The sequence below is a fragment of the Pteropus medius genome, unplaced genomic scaffold (genome assembly GCF_902729225.1).
Source record: "Pteropus medius unplaced genomic scaffold, Ma_sr-lr_union100, whole genome shotgun sequence".
NCBI lineage: Eukaryota > Metazoa > Chordata > Mammalia > Chiroptera > Pteropodidae > Pteropus > Pteropus medius.
This window is the reverse complement of record NW_024347790.1, coordinates 10,031,417-10,054,754: the sequence shown is the minus strand read 5'-3', so window position 1 is coordinate 10,054,754 and position 23,338 is coordinate 10,031,417. Positions and strand designations below refer to the sequence as shown.

The window sequence follows — 23,338 nt, the reverse complement described above, 5'->3', positions numbered from 1 at the left end:
TTTTCAGTTTGTCTATGTACAGAAAGATTTAGAATGAAGATGGATGCTCAACCTTGTCCCATCTGTCTATCTTAAAATTATGAGTGAGAAAGAGCATTGCTAGTTATCATAGCATTGAATTAAAAAAAACCAAAAACCCACCCTTTTTAAGTTTTATTCTGGTAGAAATGCACTTGGTTCTATGGACAAATTTTAATGCGAGTATAGACCTCCATTAAGATTGACCTAGTATATAATAATTTTACATGTGAAATACAAGTAAACGAATCCACAGGTTTTTGACGGCATACTCTAATATATTCTATATCTAAAAAATAGTGAGATACGATAAAAATTCTTTTGCGAATAGCACTCCGATATTTGTTACTAGCTTTTGATCTATCGCTCTTATTTAGAATAAATAATATCCTAAGCACAACACACCATAACTTAGTATCTTACTCTAAAATATGATGCAACCGTTTGTGTTTTCATGTTGGTCGTCTCTCTGGCATGACGTGTGGTTTCTCCAGTTTCACCCTAAGACCAAAGAAGACAGTGGAACTTCATTACTGATTGTACTTTATGATTTGCAGGGAGCACATGGAATTTTTCCTTCTAGTTATCATAGTCTAGGCATTTCAATATGTAAAACAGCAAAATGTCATTGATACTTTTACTTTAATTGTTTTGTCTACTCATGGAATCTGAATTGGTCTTGCCTAGAATGTGAATATCTCTGATTTTAGCTGACACATTTTTAGTGGGTCTCATAGTAACATTAAAGCTGTAACATAAATGGAGACTTAGGAATATATCAGAAATACATGATTATTTTAGTGACTAGTGGTAATATGAACATAACATAAATATCTGTTTAAACAGAAAAAAAGATCAAAGGGAGAAAAACTAAGGCAAAGGCTGTTCACTCTTAGGAGCACACAAATATTGCCATTGCAAAGGTAGATTTTTAGACTCATTGCCATGAAAAACACATTTCCTTACCTTTGTCAGGTTGACCGATTTTTCTGAAGTTCTCATTTGATAGTTTATCATATTTTTAGTTTTAGAATGTGGCAGATTACCTATGGGAATTTAGATAAAATTAATATACCTTTTGGAATCCTTAATAGCCAGAAGATTTTCTCCATTTACTTAAATGTTAAAAAATGTTGATCCCATGATATTCATACTTACATGCTTGGTTAACTATTTGTTGAAAAACTTAGAAATAAAATAATATGTGAAAATTTATAACAAAATTTTAATTCAAGAAAAAAAGATCCAGTTTGGAGAATACAAAAGATAGAGTTAAGTGTTGGGTTTCCTTTTAATCGCTACACGATATGAAGTGATTATGATAAAGGGAGCAATTTGCTTCTGTTTTGTGTGTGTTAAATGGCATCTGAGATATATATGCCTTACTGTTAAGTTGTACACCTGAAACTTACTGGATTTTGTTAACCAATGTCACCATAATAAAAAATAAATAAATAAAACTAATGAATAAATAAATAAATAAGAAACATCTCCAGAACCCAGTATTACGTCAGAAAGATTATTTCTCTTTATTCTCATTCTCTTAGGTTTTAAGCAGAACCTACAGGTTTTTGGCAAAGGCTTCATGTTTTTGTGATTGTCAAAGGCTGGCTCTGAGAAGATGGTGCAGGAAGGAAGGCTGCCTGGGATGTGGCTGGTGGTGCCTCTGCTCTGTTCACTGCCCTCCCTTCCCTCGTTACTCCAGGAAAAGTGCTGAGATAGGTGTGTGCAATGGCTTTCATGCTGGGCTGAAGCTGCACACTTCACTGTTCGCTCCTCAAACGTGAAACTTACTGAGTACAGCAGAGTGGATGGAAATAGTAACAGATGATCTCCAGATGGGCAGTTTCGGGACTTTCTCTTCTAATTAATGAATTAATTAATTTGGATGACCAGAGAGTTTTAGAAAAAGTTATCACAGATTTGGAGATTTCTTAGAAGCATGATAAATATATAAAATGCTAGTAGCACATCGATGAGAATGGACTCATTACTTAATAGATACTATTACATATGATTAGCCAAACAAGAACTAAAAATTTAAGTTTACCCGAAAAGTAAAAGCTAGAGGAAATTTAGAAAAGGATTAATAATTTCACTTCAACAAAATGTATACATTAGTAATCAAGTAACTTAACAAAAAAATAAATGAAAGTCTTTTAAAAATTCATCTATGCTTTCGATAGGAATCAAAATTAGCATAAATCTTAATTTGCGAAAATATATCGTTTGCTTTTAGAGTTGACCTGACGAACAAACTTGTGATAAACCAAACTAGCGAAATGAGCTGCAAGGAATTGTGCGAGATTTTCCTTTAGTAATGGCTGAATCCTATTTCATACTTGAAGTCATATATGGAAAGGGCCATAGTTACTTCAGAATCTTGGAGACAGCACAACATAAAATTGAAGAACTCGAATTTTCAAGCCAACTTCTGTGGGGCAACATGGCAAAAGCCACTCAACATTTCCAAGCCTCGAAGTCTCATCCGTAAAAGCAGTTTCTCCTCACAGTGTTTTTGTTAGGAGCAAATGAAAGAACTTAGCACAGTGCCTAGCACAATTTAATTTCTAAACAAAGTTATCTATTATTGTTGTTGTTGTTATTATTATTATTATTATATATTTGCAAATCTAGGTGACTTTGGTAGCATTGAGGTTCTAAGTTAGTTATAAAACACCTTTTGACTGTGAAGTTCTTCCCTTCAAGTAGAGAACTGTTCTGCTGATAGGAGACATAACATAGGATTGAAAACCTGGTTTCATATTTTATAAGGGTGAAAAACATGAAGTTATATGCATAGATGCTGTAGGTAGATATAGAAAGAAATAACAATTGTTAAAATAAAAACTGAAGGCTTTTGCTTCTGGGTGAGATAAAGTAACAGACTGGGTTAACTGAAACAACTAAAAACATACAAAATATATGGAACATTTTTTTCCCTTTCCCTTTTTTTATTGTGATAAAATCCACATAACATAAAATTTAGCACCTTAACCATTTTAAAGTGTACAGGTGAGTGGTATTAAATCCATTCACTGCCATCCATCTCCATAGCTCTTTCATCTCATGAAACTGAGACTCTATACCCACTAAATACTCACTTCCCATTCTCCCCTTTCCCAGGCCATGGCCACTACCATTCTACTTTCTGTCTCAATGATTTTGACTATCTCAGATAAGTAGAAGCATACATTATTTCTGGAGAAAAAAATGGTTTTTATACCTTGTGCATCAAGCAGTATAGAACATTGATCCCCGAGAGTGGGGAAACAAATGAGGTGAAACCTATGATTGCTCCAGCAATCTGAAGAGGTTTTAAGCTGAAAAGCACGGAGGGGACCCCAGGTAAAGCTTGGGAAGAAGAACATCTGTAACCAACATTACTATCAAATGAACAGCAAGATGGTAGAGTCAAACCCAATCATATCATTAATCACATGAAATGTAAATGGTTTGATCATCACAATTAAAAGGCAGAGATTGTCAGATTGGAATTTAAAAGCAAGAGCCAACTACAAAAAAAACCACTCTAAATAAACACAAAGAGAAGTTGAAATAAGGGTATAAAAAAAGATATTCCATTCAATCACTAATCATAAGAAAGTTGGAGTCTCCATATTAATATCAGGCAAAGTAGATTTCAGAACAAAGAATATGACCAAGGATAAAAAGAGTCATTTAATAATAATAAAGGGGTCTACCCATCAAGAAGATAAAACAAATGAAAATTTTTATGTATCTAATAATAGACCTTAAAAATACATAAAACAAAAACTGATTGAAATGAAAGGAAAAATAGATAAATTGATGATGACAGTAGATATTTCAAAACTCTCTCAGTAACTGATAGAACCAGGAGAGAGAAAACCAGTAAGAATACAGAAGATTTGATCAATATTAGCAACCAAGTTAACCTAATTGACATTTCTAGAACATTTCACCTAACAACAGCAGAAAACACGTTATTTTCAAGTGCCAATGAAACGTAAAACAAGACAGGTCATATTCTGAGCCATAAAATGTTCCAATAAAATTAAATGGACTAAATCATACAAAGTATGCTTTCTGAGCTCTATGTAATTAAATCAGAAGTCCATAACAAAAAGATATCTAGAAAATCCCAACATATTTAGAAATTAAATATGACGTAAATAATCCATATAAGTTCCTATATTAGTAAAGAAGAAACATTTTCTTAAATCATTGACCTAAAGTTTTCACTCTAGAAATTAGAAAAATGACAGAGTACCCAAAATAAACAGAAGGTAATAAAAATAAAAGCAAATATATATATGTCCACAAAATAAAAAGCAAAACCAATAGAGAGTATCAATAAAACAATAAACTAGTTCTTTGAAAATATCAATAAAATAGATAAGTTCTAGAAAATCCATCAAGAATCAAATGAGAGAGGACACAAATTATCAATATTAGGGATGAGTGAGATGAGATGACATAACTTTAAGATCTATAGATATTAAAAGGATAATAAGGAAATATTATAATCAACTTTATGTCAATAAATTTGATTACATAGATGAATAAATTTCTAAAAGACACGATCCACTAAAACTTATTCAAAAAATTAGATAATTTAAGTAGCCTTATATTTATTAAGGAAATTAAATTTGTAGTTTAAAACCTTCTCACAAAAACCACTTCAGGCCCAGATTGCTTCACTGGTGAATTCTACAAAGCAATTTAGAAAGAAATAATACTCATTTTACTTTTTCTGAAAATTGAAGAGGAGGCAATAAATCTCAATTCATTTTATGACGCCAACATTACTCCGATTCCAAAATCAGAAAACAATTAGAAGAAAAGAAAACTACAGTCCAATATCCCTCATGAACATAGATATAAAAATTCTTAACAAAATGTTAGCAAATTGAATCAGACAACACATAAAATGTCCAATACATCATGACCATGTTGAGTTTTTCCCAGGAATGAAAAGTAGGTATAACATTAAAAAATCAATTAGGAATGAAAAGTAGGTATAACATTAAAAAATCAATCAATGTAACAACATGTTTATGGGAAAAGATAGACAATTAATCATCTCAGTAGATGCAGAAAAGGCATTTGACAAAATTCAAACATGCATGTCTGATACAAACTCAGCAAACTAGGACTAGAAAGTAACTTCCTCCTCCTGATAAAGGACATCTATGCAAAACCTACAATTAACACAGTTAATGGGGAAAAACTGAATGCTCTCTCTCCCCAAGATCAGGAATAAGGCAAGAATGTTCACTCCTGACACTTGTATTCAACACTGCATTGGTGATTCTAGTCAGTGTAACAGGGCAAGATGAAGAAATAAAAAGTGAACAGAATGGAAAAGGGTAAATTATCACGAATGACATGACCACCTATGTAGGACATTCTATAGGAGTTACAAAAAAATAACTACTCTAATAAATGAGTTTAGCAACATTGCGGGGAAAAAGATGAACAAACAAAAATCAGTTGGATTTCCATTCAACAACAGACGGAAATTGAATTAAAAATAACCATTTATAATAGCTTAAAACGTGATATACTAGCAGATAATTTGACAAAAGATGTGCAAGACTTGTATAATAAAAACTACAAAATATTGCTGAGAAATTAAAGAAGACTTAAATCAATGGAGCGTTACATTGTGCTTCCTAATTAGAAGCCCCAATATTGTGAATATATAATTTCTTTCAAAATTAATCCAATAGCTTCAGTACATCCCAATAAAGTCTCACCAGGATTTTTAGTAAAAGTTGACAAGCTCATTCTAAAAGTTATGTGGAAAAGCAAAGGAATTATAACTGCCTAATCAACTCTGAGAAAGGAGAACAGAGTTGGGTATTTATTTACACTATCTGATTTCACAATTTTTTTTATAAAGCCACTGTAATCAAGACATGCATTACTGGCATAAAGATAAATAGAAGTGACGCACAGTAGAGAGTCAAGAAATAGACCTATACATATATAGTCAATTGATTTTAGTGCCAAAAAAAGTTCAATGGAGAAAAGAACAATCTTTTCAATAAATGATGCTAGAAAAATTGGATAGGGCAGGGAGGGGTATAGGGAAAGATTATAAAGCATCACGAGGAAACATCATTTGGGGGTGATAAGTAGGTTCGCTACTGATTGTGATGATGGTTTTATAGGTGTTTATGTATGTCAAAAATTCATCAAATTTTACTGCCTAAAATATGTGCTGTTTATCATGTTAGTTATACTCCAATAAAACTATGAAAAAAGAGATGTAGAGAATGATTTTAAACTCCAATAAAGAAAAACAACCCAAACTACATTTATTCTACTTAAAAAATGTAAAAAAAATATTTTTTAAGTGCAAGTTTGTACAGTTAGATGGAACAAAGTGATGTGAGTTTTTAACCAATAAAGCAGAGCTCATTAAACCTGGAGAACCTCAAAGAACCACCCAAAAGCTGCCCACTCCTGAAATATTAGCAAATTCTGAACCCTCTGCAGGCGAATGTATTCTCCCAATGAGTAGTTAGGATGCCACCATATTTTCTGGTGTATGCTTCAAACACTTTTGAAAATCTAGCTTCTTTATATTTTATTATTTTCTTCCGATGATCTGGGCAGAGGATATTAATAATTGCATATTTGATGAGCCAAAATCGAACCAACATGAACAACCAAGGATTGTACTCATGAAAATCAGTCAGAAACTACTTACTTGGCTCTGAAAAATCTTCTCATTTAAAGGAAATTGTCTTAGCTTACCTGTTTTTGTCAGAGGGTGGTTGACTAGTTGCCGAATTACACTATTTTCTGATGATCTCAAAAGTAGCACAATATCAGTTGGAAGGGAGTCTCTATTTTTAGCTAAGAACCCAGTTGCATTATAGAGGACCTGTTGATAAATTATGCTATCATTATTACAATGAATATCACCATGAATTATCATCATCGTTGTCATCATCATCATCATTATCATCATTAATATATTGATTGAGAGCTTACTCTGTGCTAAGTGACAGGTATACAAAGATTTATAAAGGTAGCCCCTTACGACTTGGTTGGAAAAGGAAACCTCTCCAGGTTTACAGTAAATTTTGTCATAGAAGAATTTGTGTCTCACAGATTTTATCTGGGTTGAAATGATAAAAGAAGTTTGATTCCTCCCATTTATTATGTTGGAAATTTGGTGTTTCCTTTCTCTATTTGGAGGGTTGGGAGTAGCGTAGAGGAAGCACACTGGGGCCATCCAGACATTCTCATTTCTATGACAATTGATTCACCGCAGTAGATTGGCCATTATAGATTTTTGTCTCAGTAGTACTGTGGTCTAAGTACACAGTGCGTGTTTATGTTTCTGGCACTTCTAAATAACTAAGGCTTTCTAAAGATCAGTATAAACCAAAGATTTCTGCAGGATGATTCAATATGGTTATGGACTGAATTGTGTCCTTCCATACTTAGTATGTTGAATCCTAATCTCTAATGTGACTATGTTTGGAGATAAGGTCGTTATGGATGTATTTAAGGTTAAATGAGGTCATAAGGGTAGGGTCCTAATCCGATAGGGCTAATGTCTTTATAAGAAGAAAAAGACACACCAGAGATCTCTCTCTCTCTCTCTACCCCTCCATGTACACAGAGGAAAGGGATATGAGAATACAGCAAGAAGGCAGGCCTGTCTGTAAATCAGGAAGAGAGGCCTCACAGACACCAACCCTACTGGAACCTTGGTCTTGAACTTTTAGTCTCCAGAACTGTAAAAATAAATATCTGTTGGTTAAGCCTGTCTGTGGTATTTATTAAAAACTGGATAGAAGGACCATAGGCAATTCTTAATGGATGTTTTAAAGGAGGTTTCTTTGGAAAATCACATGCTAAAAATCGTGAAAAAGGCTATAACTATAAATAGTTAGGGTACATTTTTTTTTCAATGACAAAAATCTGTGGAATATTGAAGTTTGTGAAATATATTTCTAGTAAACTAGAACGTTCAAGATTCTGCATTATTTTATTTGATGTACTTCTAATTCATCGCATTCTTTCATGATTTTGGTATATCTTCTTAGTCCTCCAACATTTATAACGTCATTGTGAGGGAATGACCCGTTAAATTCTATAGAAGGGAAGGAAAGTATCCTCTGGGCTCTGAGCTTTGCTCTGGTGTGGGAATGGGTATCTGTCAACACATAAACACTTCTTTGTCTAAATGCATAACAGTCTACTAACCAATTCTCTATCTAGGTTAGCTCAGTTATCTGACCATACCTCCAGCCTGGTACCTCCTCTTGTTGGGAGGGAAGAGAGTCAAAGGCTGCAGTGGAGAGAGAAGCACCTAAGGTTTGAAAAAGGGCAGTATAGAGTAAAGGTTCCCAGCTACCATTAAAAGAAGAAAAAAGTAAGGGCCCATTGCCGGCCCATCTCACCCAAAGCCGGATGTCAAGATCAGAAGCTTGTCTCTTTCTTTTCTTGTTTTCCCTTAGTGTCTTAATAAAAATTCCTTTAGAATAACTATCACTTTGTGTTTGTTGAACTAAGAAAATGATTTTTTTTTTTTTTTTTTACCTGTTCAAGACAGATGTTAGAAGTGGATGTCTTGGAATAGAAACGGTTGACAAATGACAGGACAGATTGTAGGACGTTGGAGAGCAGAGTCAGGTAGGGCCAGACAGGGGCAGAAATGAATAGCTATCTCATTGTAATCATCTACAAATATTTTGGGCCATAATTTTCATGTTGATCTTTACCCTTATTATTCGATGAAAGACTAAAGAGAAACTCAGTCATAGTTCTTCAAAGTTCTTACCTTTCCTGCAAAATGGTGAATTCCAAAACTAAGTTCCATTCTTTTGGGCTTCCAGAAGTACTGTGATTTTAGGTTACCTTCAAATTTTTCTATAGAAAAAAAAAAATTGAACTCCAATATCAAGCATGTAGGAGATCCTCAACAAATATTGACAGAATCACCTCTTTCACCATAAAATGGACAACATGCAGTCAAAAAAGAAAAATTTACATAGTTAATATAAGCAGATTTGAAATATAATTATATATGGCAAAGGAAAACTCAAGATCATGAATTTTACCATTCCATTATGATTTAGAGCAGTGGCTCTCAAACCTTAGCAAGCACTCTGTAGGGCCTATTAAAACACAGATTGCAGGATCCCGCTCCCAAGGTTTCTGACTCAGTAGGTCCGGAATGGGATCCAAGAAGTTACATTGCTAGCAAGTTCTCAGATGATGCTGATGTTCCCGGTTTGGAGACCACATTTTGAGAGGGAGGGAATGACTGGAGACTGACTAATCAGAGGTTCATGAAACACAGTCTGAAGTGAAGCCATGGGCCTAGAAATTGGGCGTTTTCTCTCTTCTCTATTAGAGGAACTATATTGTTGATTACATAGGAAACACGTTAAGATCATAAAGGCAGTTACTTTTTATGCCTTGTCTGAGAAGGAATGTTTAACATTAAAATCAAGTGACTGCTGTGAAGTGATTTCCCCCACAATCTTGAGGTTCTTTTTTTCCCCATTAGTATTGCCCAGTTACAGGAGAAAATAAATCAATCAGTGAGTCAGAAGGAAGCAACACCACTGATTGAATGGTAAGTAACAGACTCTATATCACCGAAAATAAATGAGAGAAAGTGAATCTAAATTTTCTGCAGGTTATTGATGGTACATAATGAATACCTCCTCCCACCAGGGAATATGGTGTTCCATAAAAAATGATTTTTTCAGCTAGCCGAAAAATGTTTTTGTTTTTTTTTTTAATTTAAGGAGCAGGAAATTTATTTTAACATTTATTTTAGATGATAATCTTTTAAATATAGTATACACATCTCTGCCTTCTCAAACATAAAATCAATATGTTTAACATTTCTTTGATGACTCAGGATTATTATCACGAACATTTATTAATGTACTGTAACTCAGAGATTATTAAGGTATTTGAGGCTATTTTCCTCTAATAGACAAATGACTAGAATGTCACAGATGAATTTATTTCTTCCCCATAAGCTAATTCTTTCCAAATACTTGAGCTATCCTTTTGCCTTGCCTTCCAATCTCTAATTTTGTGCTGGATAATTTCTAAGGACATTTCTGACACAAGATCTTATGGTTGGGGCTCTATTGTAAGGGAAAGGCCAACATCTAAATCTGTTTAACTTGTCACTAAATATTTCACCCTATGATAAACATTCACTGGTTCAGGTATTAGATCCAAAGCCTCTTCTTTAAAGTCAGGCAGGCTTTGTGACAGCTATTTTCTCCCAAATCATTAAAAATATTTTTTAATCATTCAGAATTACATGACTGTATCAGAAAATGATAGATATACTGGATGTAAGACTCACCTATGAGAGTCTGGTCAGTAGCCTTGGGAAATCTACTTTCTTCATCGAGTAGGGAGAGTAAACCCATTGGCTTCTGCAGAAACATGTCTAGGAGGGGCCTGTTATCTTCATATTCAATAACTCTGGCATCGACATCTTCATTTACATATTCATTCTGTAATGGGACATGATACATACAGAAAAATTCACTTTAAAAATTCGCTTGATTAATGGTAACTATATGTAAATAAAATTATTAAAAGAAAAAAATTCACCTAAAATTTTGTGAATATGTAGCTTTACAGTAATGACCTAAAATTCTACTTTACATGTATTATAATAAATTTTACCCTCTGACCTTGATCTGACACTGAAGGTGTCATTATATTTTTCTCTCCCTAGAAGTGCTAGTCCATTAAAGTCAACAAACACTGATTCTACTCACGGCAGTAATGAAAAGTTTCTAGTCTCTATATTAGAATTACAGATTTCAAAATGCAAGAGAATGTGCTGTTAATAAGTAGTAATAAAATTATGCTCCAGAACTTATAGAACATTAATTAGGTATATCTTAGGTTACACTTCTCCCCATTTAAGCTTTTATCTAGGTCCAGTGATGAATCTTTCACAAACATTAACTTTTTGGTCATGATAACATTTACAGTTAGTAGGGGGACAGCTGGGAGTCACAGGAACACCAGTGGATTAAGAACTCAGAACTCAAAGGTTCATATGGGCTCTCCCACTTAACTAGCCATATAAGCCTTTGAAATTCTCATACTCTAGAAACTTCCATTTCCCATGTACTCAATGGAGGTTACACTCTTCATCTAACAAAGTAAAAAGATCTGGTACATTGATAATCAATTGCTTTTGAGTATAAGATGCATAAGATAAAATCGATGAACAATAATCCCTGTATGATCATGATACCAGCACAACACAGGTGCTGATGATTTATCTTACAAAAGGGACATGAAGAATTATGCAAATATTTGTTTCTATGACTTTACCTTCATACCGTGTCCCTATTCCAGTGCCGCAGGCTCTAAGGACACGCATGACCTCTGAACGATGACTTGTAGCAATGTTTACATGTAGGATACTTCCTATTCTCAGGTAGAAACTATTACTGGGGAAATGTGTCAGATAACCACCGACTTGGGCAGTGTCCTGCCTGATTCACAAATTAAAATTATTACAGGCTATTTTCATTTATGTATTTTATTTCAATATAGTTTATCATATTCTTTAATTCATTAAGTGTGTTTGTTAAACACCTTATAATCGGCACTGTGATGGGTGATAAAGAGATATTTAAGACAAACTCCCTGACATCAGTGGATTTAAAATATAACTTGAGTGATAAGTTTAGTAAATAACTATTCAAAATGCAAGGTTAAGGTGTGACAGATAAATGCTATGCACCATTTAGCGAGATAATCATGCTAAGAGAAATAAGCCAGACAGAAAAAGTTGAAAACCACATGATATCACTTATATGTGGGATATAAACCTAAAAGCAACAAATGAACAGGACAAACAGAGACTCATGGACTAGTGGTTACCAGAGGGTAGGGGGGAAGTAGATGGGGTAAAGGGGTCCAAATATGTGGTGACAGAAAGAAATCTAACTATGGGAGGTGAACACACAGTGTAAATATATATATATATGCCTTACTGTTAAAGTGTATAGTGGAAACTTATTGAATTTCATTAACCACTGTCATCATAAAAAAAAAAAAAATGCTATGCACCACGTATAACGAGAGTTCAGAGAAAGAGAATTTACTTCTGGCAACTTCATGGAGGAATGTAGCCAATGGCAGGTGGGGCATTTGATAAGTGAAAGTTTTAATCACTACTTTTGGAGCCTTATGAAATTGAAATCTCATTTCAAAGGTGTCAGCAGAAACGATATATGTATATTTTTAAATAAAACAAAATCTAATACATAAAAATGAGGCAGGACCTACTGGTCTAAAAGGTACATCGCCTGAAAGACATTTAGTTTATCTAGTATAAAAAAACATGGAAACGATGTCTTGAAGTTCCACAGCTTTGTCCTTTGAAGGTAACCTTGGGAGAAGTACGTAGACCTGGAATTACTTTACTATTAGACACATTATTCTGACAGCGTGTTGTAGCTTAATGGCAACTGCAAAGTTCAAAGGAGGTTTTGTATGTTTTATATAGAAAGCACACGAGGTTAAGGTCTAAATCAATGCATTTGTCATTTCTGTTTGGCAGTGTCAAAATCCACTGAACGCTTTTGTGGCAGGTCACGCAGAACAGAGATGAGTAACTTAGAAAACAATGAGATCTCCTTTAAGATACTTGCGAGTATTATGGACTTCAGGCAAACCAATGGAGAAAAAGATGCTATTACTCAGGATTTCTAAAGCATTTTTAGTAAAATGGCCATGACTAAAACAATGTTATATATTTTATAGCAGTTATGATCTCAAAATGCTTAGTTGTTATTAAGCATATGCAGAGAAATGAGCTCTCATAACTCTTCAGAAAGTCCTCTGCTATGCCTATATATTAAAAATACATTTAAAGCAGATCAGTAGAGTTATAAACTGCAGTAAAGCTGAGCTGTTTAGCATATATAATCCCTACTCTGTTCAGATGGCCTGAATTCTCTTTTCAAAAAAGATGAATGATCATTTTGAGAGTATATGAAGAAGGCAATGGAAATCATAAGACCTGGACACGAGAAAACCTCACGGCGGAGGCAAATTCTCCCTTGTTTTTCACTGAATTTTGAGTGTGGGTTATTAAAGGACACAGTGGCAAGAAAGCCTATGGGAGGGGCACCTCCACACCTGTGGCTTAGACAGCAAGCTTAAACATCTAGGGCCAAAGTGTCACCTCAGGAGAGAGTTCAGATGACTAAATTGAGTCCTCAGAGTCACATGGCAGCATGGAAGGGTGGTCACCACAGGCTGAGAGAGGCTTCAAGCTTCCACGGCAGATGGAAAATTAAACACAGATTGCTCAGCACAAATTAATATCACAACATTTAGGTCTTCCATCTGCAGAGACCTTCCCTCATCTCCCAGACTGAATCGGCAACCCCTGTCCCCAACCAATCACTCTCTATTCCACCCAACCACGTGTATCTCTTTTATTTTTAAGGTTTAGTCCATTTTAAAAAATGGTTCTACTCATTTCAAGTCATGAGAGGAAGAATGAATGGGACTTCTGTCCAAAGAGGGCATTTGAAATTCACCTCATTGTGTGGTGGGCACGTCTGTTTAGGTCATTGTAGAAGATGTCACACACTGAAAGTCTTCAAATATTTGAGGCACACCTACTACGTGCATGTTTCGAGGTAGATGGGGCTTAGGAAAGTAGAAGTAAAGATGAAAAAGGCAGCGTCTCTGCTGTGCTCTCTCTGCCTTTCCATTCCAACCTAGAAAGAACATTCGAGGAGTTCATTGCTTTTGTGTATTCTCTTTTCTAGTCATCCCATCGTCTGGTACTGTACTCTCCTGTTAGGTGGTCTCTGGTCGCTCCAGTTGCTATGGGTCTGTCACCACCCACACCTGCCTAGTGCTACTCTTCTCTCTAGTTTCCTTCTTTCCTGCCTGATGTTGATTCTCCTTGGCTTTTCAGATGAAAACACTGTCTCTCTCTTTCTTTCTTTTCCTCTCTCCCACCCTCTCTTGTTCCTCCCTTCTTTCCTTTCTGTTAAATAGAAGGAGCACCCTCTCCTTCTGCATGAGAGATTACTTTGTTTCTTCTCAACTTTGCTTATTTGTCTGTTCATAGAAGACAGGATAGGTATCACAAGACCTGGATTCTGGTTCTGGCTTTGTCTGAGCAGCCTGTAGCCTTGGGCAGGTTTCTTCCGGTTCTAACATTTCAAAATGCCAAAACTGCCTGAAGGTGTTGTAAAACTTAATGAATAAATGTTCCATTGACAGAATATTTACAAAGGGAAAGAAGCCACAGAAACATATTGAGTCCCTGAAGTCTGTCTTTTAGTGAAAGAACTCCTACTCACCAACTGCTCATATGAGTATATACATTTGTAGAAACATTTCTCGCAGTGGAAAGAAACCATTGAGAAGTTACTCATACTAACTATTGACAAAAATCCTTTTCATCCTAAGAGGATGATTGTAAAGGCTGAAAATCTAGGATTTAGGGGTGAATCGAATATGTTTATTATAGTGAAAAAAAGAAACTTATGCCACTTTTTCTTTTGAAATAATTTGAAACAAATAAAAACTGCAATAGTACAAAGAACTCCCATGTTCCCTTTACCCAAATTTCCCAATTGCTAACATTTTACCACATTTGCTTTATCATTTCTTTCTCTATAGACATATTATTTCTAGTGATAACATTATACTGAAGTAATTATTTTAAAAAGCTAAAAATGAAGAAAACTAAGTGGTAATATGCATGTGGTAAAACTCTGAACTCGATGTCAAGTAAAATTCATGATTTGAAATCTTTCTTCCTGTGTTTCTATTCAAAGCTGATCTCAGTGATCCTGTTGGTCTGTGGGAATATTGATCTTCCCTCACCTGAGATGACACAGGACATCGGTTCAGAATTTGATAAGTGACAATGAGAAAGTATTTCGTATAATTCCTAATAAAATGTACATGTTTTATTTCACATATGTTGAATGAACTTTGGAGGAATTTTAAATAGTGCTCCCTAGAGCAGCTTCTTTTTTCAGAAAAAGTTATATAATGCATGTTAAGATGAAAATTCTAATTTTGTGTATATACCTACTCTCGAAAACTCTCTAAAAGCCATAAAGGAGTTTGCAAATTTCTATTCCTTTGACAGGTATTGGCTTAGGAGGCATTTTAGTTAGGAATTCAGAAATCTAATTCTCCATATACCGATATCTCTTTCATGTCATGTTTAAATCTTTACCAAAAAAATGTTATTTCAGTTTGTCAATAGAATGCTCTAACCTTACATATAGAAAACTCCAGTGATTGTATGGATCTATGCTCCTAATTGTATACCTCATTGAAAATTATTATTTATCACAATTAAAAGATTTTAAAAAATGTTATCAAATTATCAAATGAGTACCACAAATTCCCACATCACATTCAGGGTGCTGATCCAAGTTCAGCGATGAAAGAGAAACAGATTGTGCAGCAAGGGATGAGGGGAGAGGCACAGGAGAAGGTGACACGTCCACAGCCAGGGGCTGCCCCACACACATCTAAGCATTTGGATATCAACTTCTATGGTCTCCCAGTATGTGAGAAGCTTAAGCAACATTTGTGTGTGATCTCAAACAGCAACCCAAGTCTTGGCCAAGTGGTTAAAAAGAAGGATTTGTTGCATCAAAGGTTTCTTAAATGTATGTCTATTTTAATGCTTAAAGAAAATGCCTATAAAAATAAAAATAGCCTCTATCAGTTGAAAGCTAACGTAAGACAAAAGCTACCACCATAGCACACATATGGCTCAATAGGGAAGAAAGTTGAATATAAAATAAAAATTCATACTTTGCAAGCAAAACAATTTAAAGACACTTATAAGGGGTTTATTTTGAATTATCCACATTTTTTTTTTTATTCCATGACTGATTCTTTTTACTTTATGATGTAAAAGAGTTGAAAATGTAGATATTATATACTTGAATGAATTTCTGTTATTTTTGATTGCCACAGATTATGTGTTGGAGCCCACATTCAAAACTCTCAAACGCTTTAATATTTAAGATACGAACAGCTGGGGATGAAAGTCATACACATCACTTTGCCCAGGTGACGCCAGAGCCATAATTGCAGTTATTGTTTCCATTACGTGCTGTAAATAGTTTCCTGCCCATAAAATGACTCCTGACTTTTAATTCTAAACCCATGGGTACATATAGAAATAATATATGTAATGGTTTACTCCTGTATACACAGAAATATTGATAGCTCACTTTAAAAATGAACTTTACTTCAGTTAATAGCCACAAAGATGAGCTGCACTAATGGGTAAGAAAGCTTATCCTAGGTAGAAACAGGCATATAAGGAATCAGAGTGCATCTTCAGGATTCTAGAACAATGCTTTGTAGTATCATCAAGGCCCTAAAGAACAGTGGCATTTGTTCCAATTCAAATCATGCCCATGGGTGACTTTAATGGTTGGTGTGCATTCCCTTTGATCTGAAACATAAACTTGTAAGGAACAAGGTCCATTTATTTTTTTAGTATGTTCTATACCATAATTATACTACAGTGCAAAATTAAAACACAGGACAAAAACTACCACTACAGCACCAGTATGATTCAAATTTGAAGAAAATGTCAAGCTTTCTATCACATTTAATTACAGCTGAGCTCTCTTATACATGGAAGAAAACCGGAAAATGAAAAAAGCACCCCCTCCCCCAAATCTTGGCTAGATAATTATTGTGGAGATTCAGTATTGTGAGATTTTGCTGAAAGATGCCTCTTTTATTGTAAATAGAACAACTTGTTTGCTGTCCTTTGAGGTGCTAACAAAACACTTTTTGAAAAATATGAAAGTGTGCATCAGAATAACTCTACATGAATGTAACAGGGAAGGCTGGAATAGGAATACTCTATTTGTGGAGTGAATAATATTGAGAGAAAAATTACATACTTTTTCAGTTGCAACTCATTTAGAAGAGTTTGAGTTTGTTATTTTAAAAGATTACAACTATACTCCTCATTGTTTATTTACACGGCGGGGACCTAGAGTATCATCTAATGTTCAAACTATGGTTTTCAGATGCAAATTATCACTTTAAATTTTATTAAATTCAGTACATATAAAATGGTTGTTCTCGTGCTGGAAAAGTATGCAAGTTTCAAATATTATGAAATATCAAACACCAGAAAAATTTCAGGAACTATATACACAGTAGAAAAATAATGCTACCATAGACCAGCTGTCTTAGATATTCTAAATATCTAGATAATAAGGAGAAAAAAAGGACACAAGTTCTGGATGTTCTCAGTTGGGTGTTGAGATTCTGAGGGATACAATTTATGTTCCTAGAAAAATAGGTGATAAGGAAAAAGGAGGCAGAGCTGATGGCAAGTTGAAAATGGGGTTCCAGGATTTAAAAACATGTTCAAAGTAATGATAAGCTGGAGGCAACCATTCCAAGAAACAGGAAACTATCTACCCAGCAAACTGTGGATTAGGTCACTGTCATAAACTCATTAAAAATGTTTTTCTGTCATCTATGATTATTGTTTTAATGGAAAGTAACAGGAAAGTGACATTCAAAATACCTTCATGAAACCAGCTGTGCTAGAGTGTCCCAGTGTAAACTATATGTAAACTGAGCTTCAGCTGAATAAGGAAATGCTTTCAGCAATCCTATATTTTTGTTCCAATGTTGTAGGACTGTCAATAAAGATGTTTGTTGGTTTAAGTGAGACCAGAAGTTGTTTCATCAGGGAAGGTGCTGCCTCAGCTTCTGTCTTGCTCAGATTGGCCAGATCATTTGTATGTCCGTGGAATGAAGAACAGTATGTCTTACTGATAAGAAACAATGCCGTTATTAAACAAAGGAGCTCTATGTGAGGTCAAACCTGTGATTATATTTCGCCAAAAAAAGTGTGACCATGACTTTAATCAATGATTTGGCTTGCTAGCTGTTTCTCATTTATATAAATTAGTGTAAGTGTTCTCTATTTATCTGTGTAATACATACAGCTACAGGTAGCATCGATCAGTTACATTTCTTGCCTTCACAGGGAAGTGACAGTAAAAAAAAAAACCCAGAAAACAAACGTGCACCTTCATGTTAAAATCAAGAGAATCACTGACTAATCCTGTGTCTACCAGATCACACATTCATCCCCAAATACTCAGCTGCCGATACTTGGTCATTAATGTTATGAAGCAGGAGTTCTTGGGTCGTCACCTTAGGAAGGCTCTTAAAAGGATTGAGAATGTTCTTAATTCTTCAAAGTGCTTTGTATAATCCTGGATCCTAGTTAAATTTTTAATCTTTTGGGGTGGGGGCAATTTTGAGTTGTTTTGTCTTAAAAGCCACTCAAGGATATTTGAAAAGGGCCTTATAGAACAGTTTCACTTGTAGCAAACCCAAAGACAAAAGAATTAGGAGCATTAGCATCATAGATGAAATTCAAGACCATCAATCAAAGTGAATTGCAAATTGTAACATTCCGTAAAAAGTGATAAGCAAATAATTACTGAAAGAAAGTTCTGCATATTGTTTTAAAGGCTAATTCCAATAACACTAGGTTCTCACCTCAACTCTCAGAAGAGAAAAATAACAGAGGTATACCAACAGAAGCTGTTAAATAACCAGATGGGAAATACAGGAAAATGCACCTGGTTCTATGAAGCAGGTAATGCTAATAAATCTCTATCAAAAAGTCCAAACCAAAAAAATTTACTTGTTTCAGTCTCTGGCTAGAATGGATTCTGTGAGCACTGTGAGGCAATTAAGCAAGATGACCTTAATTTAATAAATATTTATTGAGCACGTGCTATATGCCGGGCTCTGAAGATAAAAAAGAGAAAAAAATTAAGACACAATCTTTGACCTCAGGGTATTTATATCCTAGTGAGAAAGGCAAAAATGTAAACCAGATTGCTCTGTAAAATATACTTATTGGAGCACAGAGGAGGGAGATGAACAAGTATCACTGATTTTATGGATTTCAGTAATGAGAAATGAAATATAACATTTTTGGGTTGAGAAAGTGGATGGAGAGGCCATTCACTGAGAAAGAAGACAGTGAGAGGGAGAGATGATATGTTCTATTCTGGATAAAGTTCTGGAAGCTGTCCTAAGTGGAGGCCAGGAGTTCAGACAGATGGGTGGGTTGAAGATGAGGACTTGAACATCACTTGTTTGGAGAGGATGGCTGAAATAATGGAAAGAAATCATCTCTCCTAGTGAGTATGAAAGGATGGTCAAAGATCAAACTCTTTTGGGGAGCTGGCATTTAGGCCAGTAATTCTCAACATTGGCTAAACACTGGACTACACTGGGAAGCTTAAAAAATATTGGTGCCGGGGTCTTATTTCAAGAGATCTGATTTAATTGGTCTGGGGCAGGGTCTGGGCATTGGAATTTTACAAAGATCCCCAAGAGATTCTAAAATGCATCCAGGGTTGAGAACTGTTGTTTTAGGGGATGGTGCAGGAAGAGTAAAGAAACCATCAAAGAGGAAGCTAAACAGAAAGATGGCTATAGGGATGCGAAAGGAGGGGTTTTCCCGAAACGGAAATGTGTTAACAGGGTTGAAAATTACAGAAAGGCTAATAATGTGGTGACTAAAATGTTTCTGATACTAATGACCGATGAGATTAGGAAGCGTAGTTCTGGTGGAGTGGAGAGGTCAGAGCCAGATGCCGGGGACTCATTGCACCTGGTGGGGAAGAAATCAATGCAATGCAATGAATATTGGGAATAGGTTTTCAAGGAGCTTGGCTGTGAAGGGAAGAGAGAGGACCACGGCTACAGAGACAAGCCAGGTGGAGAAGGGTTTTTATTTTGAAAGATTTTAAAGAGATTTTATCATTTCATAATAGGAGGCTAAGGGACGGCACTAATGGAGAGGAATGGAAAAGCGGGCAAGTATGGGTGGAGGGAGAGAGAGAGAGACAGTAAATATTTGACAGAACAAGATCCTGTGGTAGGTACGAGCTGGGAAAACACAGATAAAATCTTAAATTTATGTCCTTTTTTTTTGGTCTAAGACATATAAAGATCTAAGCATTTTCTTTTGTGACCACTGTTTTCAAAATGCAATTTCAAAGTTAATTCTCAATAAGCCTAAATATTTTAAATCAAAAAAAGTTCATGTACTTCTAATTTATCTCAAATTTAAATAAAAACTCCAGTTGTAATCAGTAAACACAAACCAATTTAATGTTATTTAAAGGAGACAAATGACATATTGACTATGACTATTTCTTTTAGACTTGATAAAGTATTTTAAGTAGTCTTATTACTACAGTTCTGCCAAATGCAATTCAAGTAAGTCCCTGATTTTTCTCTAAGGAAGGATATTTTTGAAGCTGAATCATAAATTACACATTGTACCCTGACAAAATTACCGTTTCATGGCATTTGCATCAAACCCATTATCTTGTGTTGTTGCCTAGTTACTGGAATTCTGAAGTTTAACGCATTTTAGATGGATATTTAAATTTCAAACAGAATTTCAGCAATGCAGTCTGCAGAAAGAGAAACAGCTGGATGCATCTTTTTACTTAAATTTCCAAAGGCAACTTCTTTCTCTGCAAGGGCTCGGGCTTGCTAAGTTTTGGAGAAGGGTGCAATCAACATCACATATCAAGAAACACTTAATTCATATTAGTTTTTTGGTCTGTTTTTGTTTTTACTATGGGAATGGAGGAAAAATTCCCTTTTTGTCTTTATTAAATGTTTAAGGCTTTAAACCTATGATTTAGGTCCTGTTTCATTAGTATAATTCTGTATATAACATACACATGCATGCATCTTTATAGTATACACAGACTTACCTGTTCCCATGCGAACACGTGTTGATTGAAATAATACTGAATTTGTTCATTTGCAATGTTAATGCACAGCTGCTCAAAGGAATTTTTTTTGAAATTTTCAAAGCCAAATATATCCAGAATGCCAATGCTCAGTTCATCACCATTCCCACTGGAAAATTAGAGAGGCATTATTTTGGAGTCCTGTTTCCTTCCTTCCTTTTTAATATGGAACACTTCACAAATTGTGTGTCACCCTTGCGCAGGGGCTATGCTAATCTTCTCTGTACTGTTCCAATTTTAGTATGTGTGCTGCTGAAGTGAGTACCCTGTTTATTTTCTTAAGAGGTAACGTAAAGCAGGGCGTCTCAGGAAACATGTTTTGATTTAGCTAAGAAACTACTAAGCATACATACTTAAGAGTGAAAGTTTTAATTTAAACAGTTTCCCTTTATAGAACATAAACATAAATTACGGAGCATCGATTTTAATATGTAGATGGTCAATATTTTTTTTGCACTACGGAAACCGTTCCTCTACTATCTTGTATACTTGAACAAAAGAAACTTCTTTCCTATGGGTTTACTAGAAGATCACAGCTCTGAGCGATTAATGATTCATAAGGAAAACCCGGCTAAGCACTCAGAACACAGCAAAAATATGTTCAGTAAAAACCATATCGGAAAAGCACAAATTTTGTCAAAGAGTATATGTAGTCTTTAATTTTAGGACAACAATTAAAACATCTTGCTAAAAATATTTTAATTATTTTTAAGAATCCTTATTTATTATTGGGTCATTCACTCAATTTTTTAATATAGAAGAAATGGTAACCTGAAGGAAGATATAAATATATGTGGATTGATTTTATAATTAAATATTTTAAAATACAATTAAATATTATTTTATAATTACATATTCCAAATGCATTCTTTCATGTTCCTCCAGAATGGTTACCTCAGTTCGCTAAAGGTTAGATACGTGGCCCAAAAGTTTGTCCTTCCCGCAAGGAATGCATGCATTGCCAAGTTCTTTTCATGTGAATTTAAAAAGGGAAGTACAAATATTTCTCTTGGTGTTTACCATTTACATAACTATGTTACTCTTAGTGTTGCGTGAGGCAGTGATTTGTAAATGACAGCTGGCAACTGCATGCTAGGAACTGAAGAAGGATGCTCTCCATAATGGGAGGAATTGACTGAATTTAGAACACAGAGATACAGAACACTTTGAATATGTGATGAGACTGACAAAAGGAAAGCTATCCTATTGAAAGTTCCTCTTTTGAGTAGTAAGTGTAATTTTATGTGGTTATACGAGGCAAAGTGATTAAGTTAACATTTATGCTGCTTCAGTCAAAATGATTATTCTTTTAGCATCTATTTATCCCAAAGAGTCTCACAGACATAAATATTCAACTTGTATAATAATATGTTAAGGGGAGGACCTAAGAGATAATCTCATTCAAGGATTCTCAAACTAGGATCTGTTAATGGCCTTCGATGGTCTGAAATCACAATCGTGTGCAATATTTTGGTGGATATGTGTCAATATATACATTTTTTTTTTTATTTTGGAGTGAAGGACATTATTTTCAAGAGGTTCTTAAAAGGCTCCAAGATACTTACCAACAATTAAGAGCACTGACTTGTCATTCCATGCCCTCATTTAATAGCTGAGGAGGAAGAGACACAAGAGAAATGCGGGAACTTGCCCAGGGCCACACAACCAGTTGGTGGTAAAGCCTGACACAGAAGTCGGGCTCTCCAAAATCTTAGTGTAAATCTAGAACAGTTTGAACTAAATGATTATGATGGCCTCGTTTTAATATTTTAAACTTTTTGTAAAAAAATTTAAAAGTCTAAGATTTGGATAGTTTTCACTAGTGTATGGGAAGGAAAGTCGCCATGTAGCAGGTTGGCTATAGAGGAATTTTCAAAAGATCACTTGTTTAGAAGTCGTACTCTTCTAGGTACCATTTGGTGCCAAACATGCAGATGATAACTAACGAAATGAGGCAAATTTCTGAATAGCAATCTTACATTCTATGGAAGATATAGATGTTAAAAATTTTTTGAATTTTTTCATTTTCATCTGAAAGCTTGGCATCATATAGGTGGCCACACATGAACATACAAACTATTTCACCATTAAATTTTAATATGCAAATTGGATTGTGATTGGCAGATCCAGTCAGATGGTACAGTTGCTATGAAGTAAAGAAGCAATTCTGAGTGGATAATTTTGACTGGATAATAATATGGTGTGGTGTGAATATAGTGGAAAAATAACAATGACTTGCATGCCTGAAATGTGTATAAAACGGTCTTTTATGTTTAGTAAGCAAGCATGGACGAGGTGATCTAAAGATAGATGTCCATCTTTTTTTTAATATACAGATTTCTAAAGATTGTATAATTTATGGCATAGCAAAACTTCATATGTAAATGTAAGGACTTAAATCTTGTGCAATCCCTGGCATCTTTATTTCTAAGATGAGGTACCAGGTAGGCATAGAGTTATGTTCAGATAACACCATT

General features: G+C 34.7%; 1 protein-coding gene and 1 non-coding gene across 5 annotated transcripts in view; both read right to left on the bottom strand.

The window, feature by feature from the left end:
* MYO3A (myosin IIIA) overlaps positions 1 to 23,338 on the bottom strand; it is a 186,539-nt gene that overhangs the window by 46,888 nt on the left and 116,313 nt on the right. For all 4 annotated transcript variants that reach the window (XM_039877584.1, XM_039877586.1, XM_039877582.1 and 1 more), the window contains exons 19-24: positions 20,823 to 20,970; positions 10,361 to 10,514; positions 8,807 to 8,895; positions 6,766 to 6,895; positions 985 to 1,064; positions 442 to 519 (exon numbers count right to left, since the gene is read on the bottom strand). In XM_039877584.1, coding sequence (XP_039733518.1) covers positions 442 to 519; positions 985 to 1,064; positions 6,766 to 6,895; positions 8,807 to 8,895; positions 10,361 to 10,514; positions 20,823 to 20,970 — 679 coding nt within the window. The remainder of the gene's footprint in view (positions 1 to 441; positions 520 to 984; positions 1,065 to 6,765; positions 6,896 to 8,806; positions 8,896 to 10,360; positions 10,515 to 20,822; positions 20,971 to 23,338) is intronic.
* Positions 21,021 to 21,126, bottom strand: LOC120614748 (U6 spliceosomal RNA). The gene has a single exon (XR_005656064.1). It is a non-coding gene; the product is annotated as a U6 spliceosomal RNA (small nuclear RNA).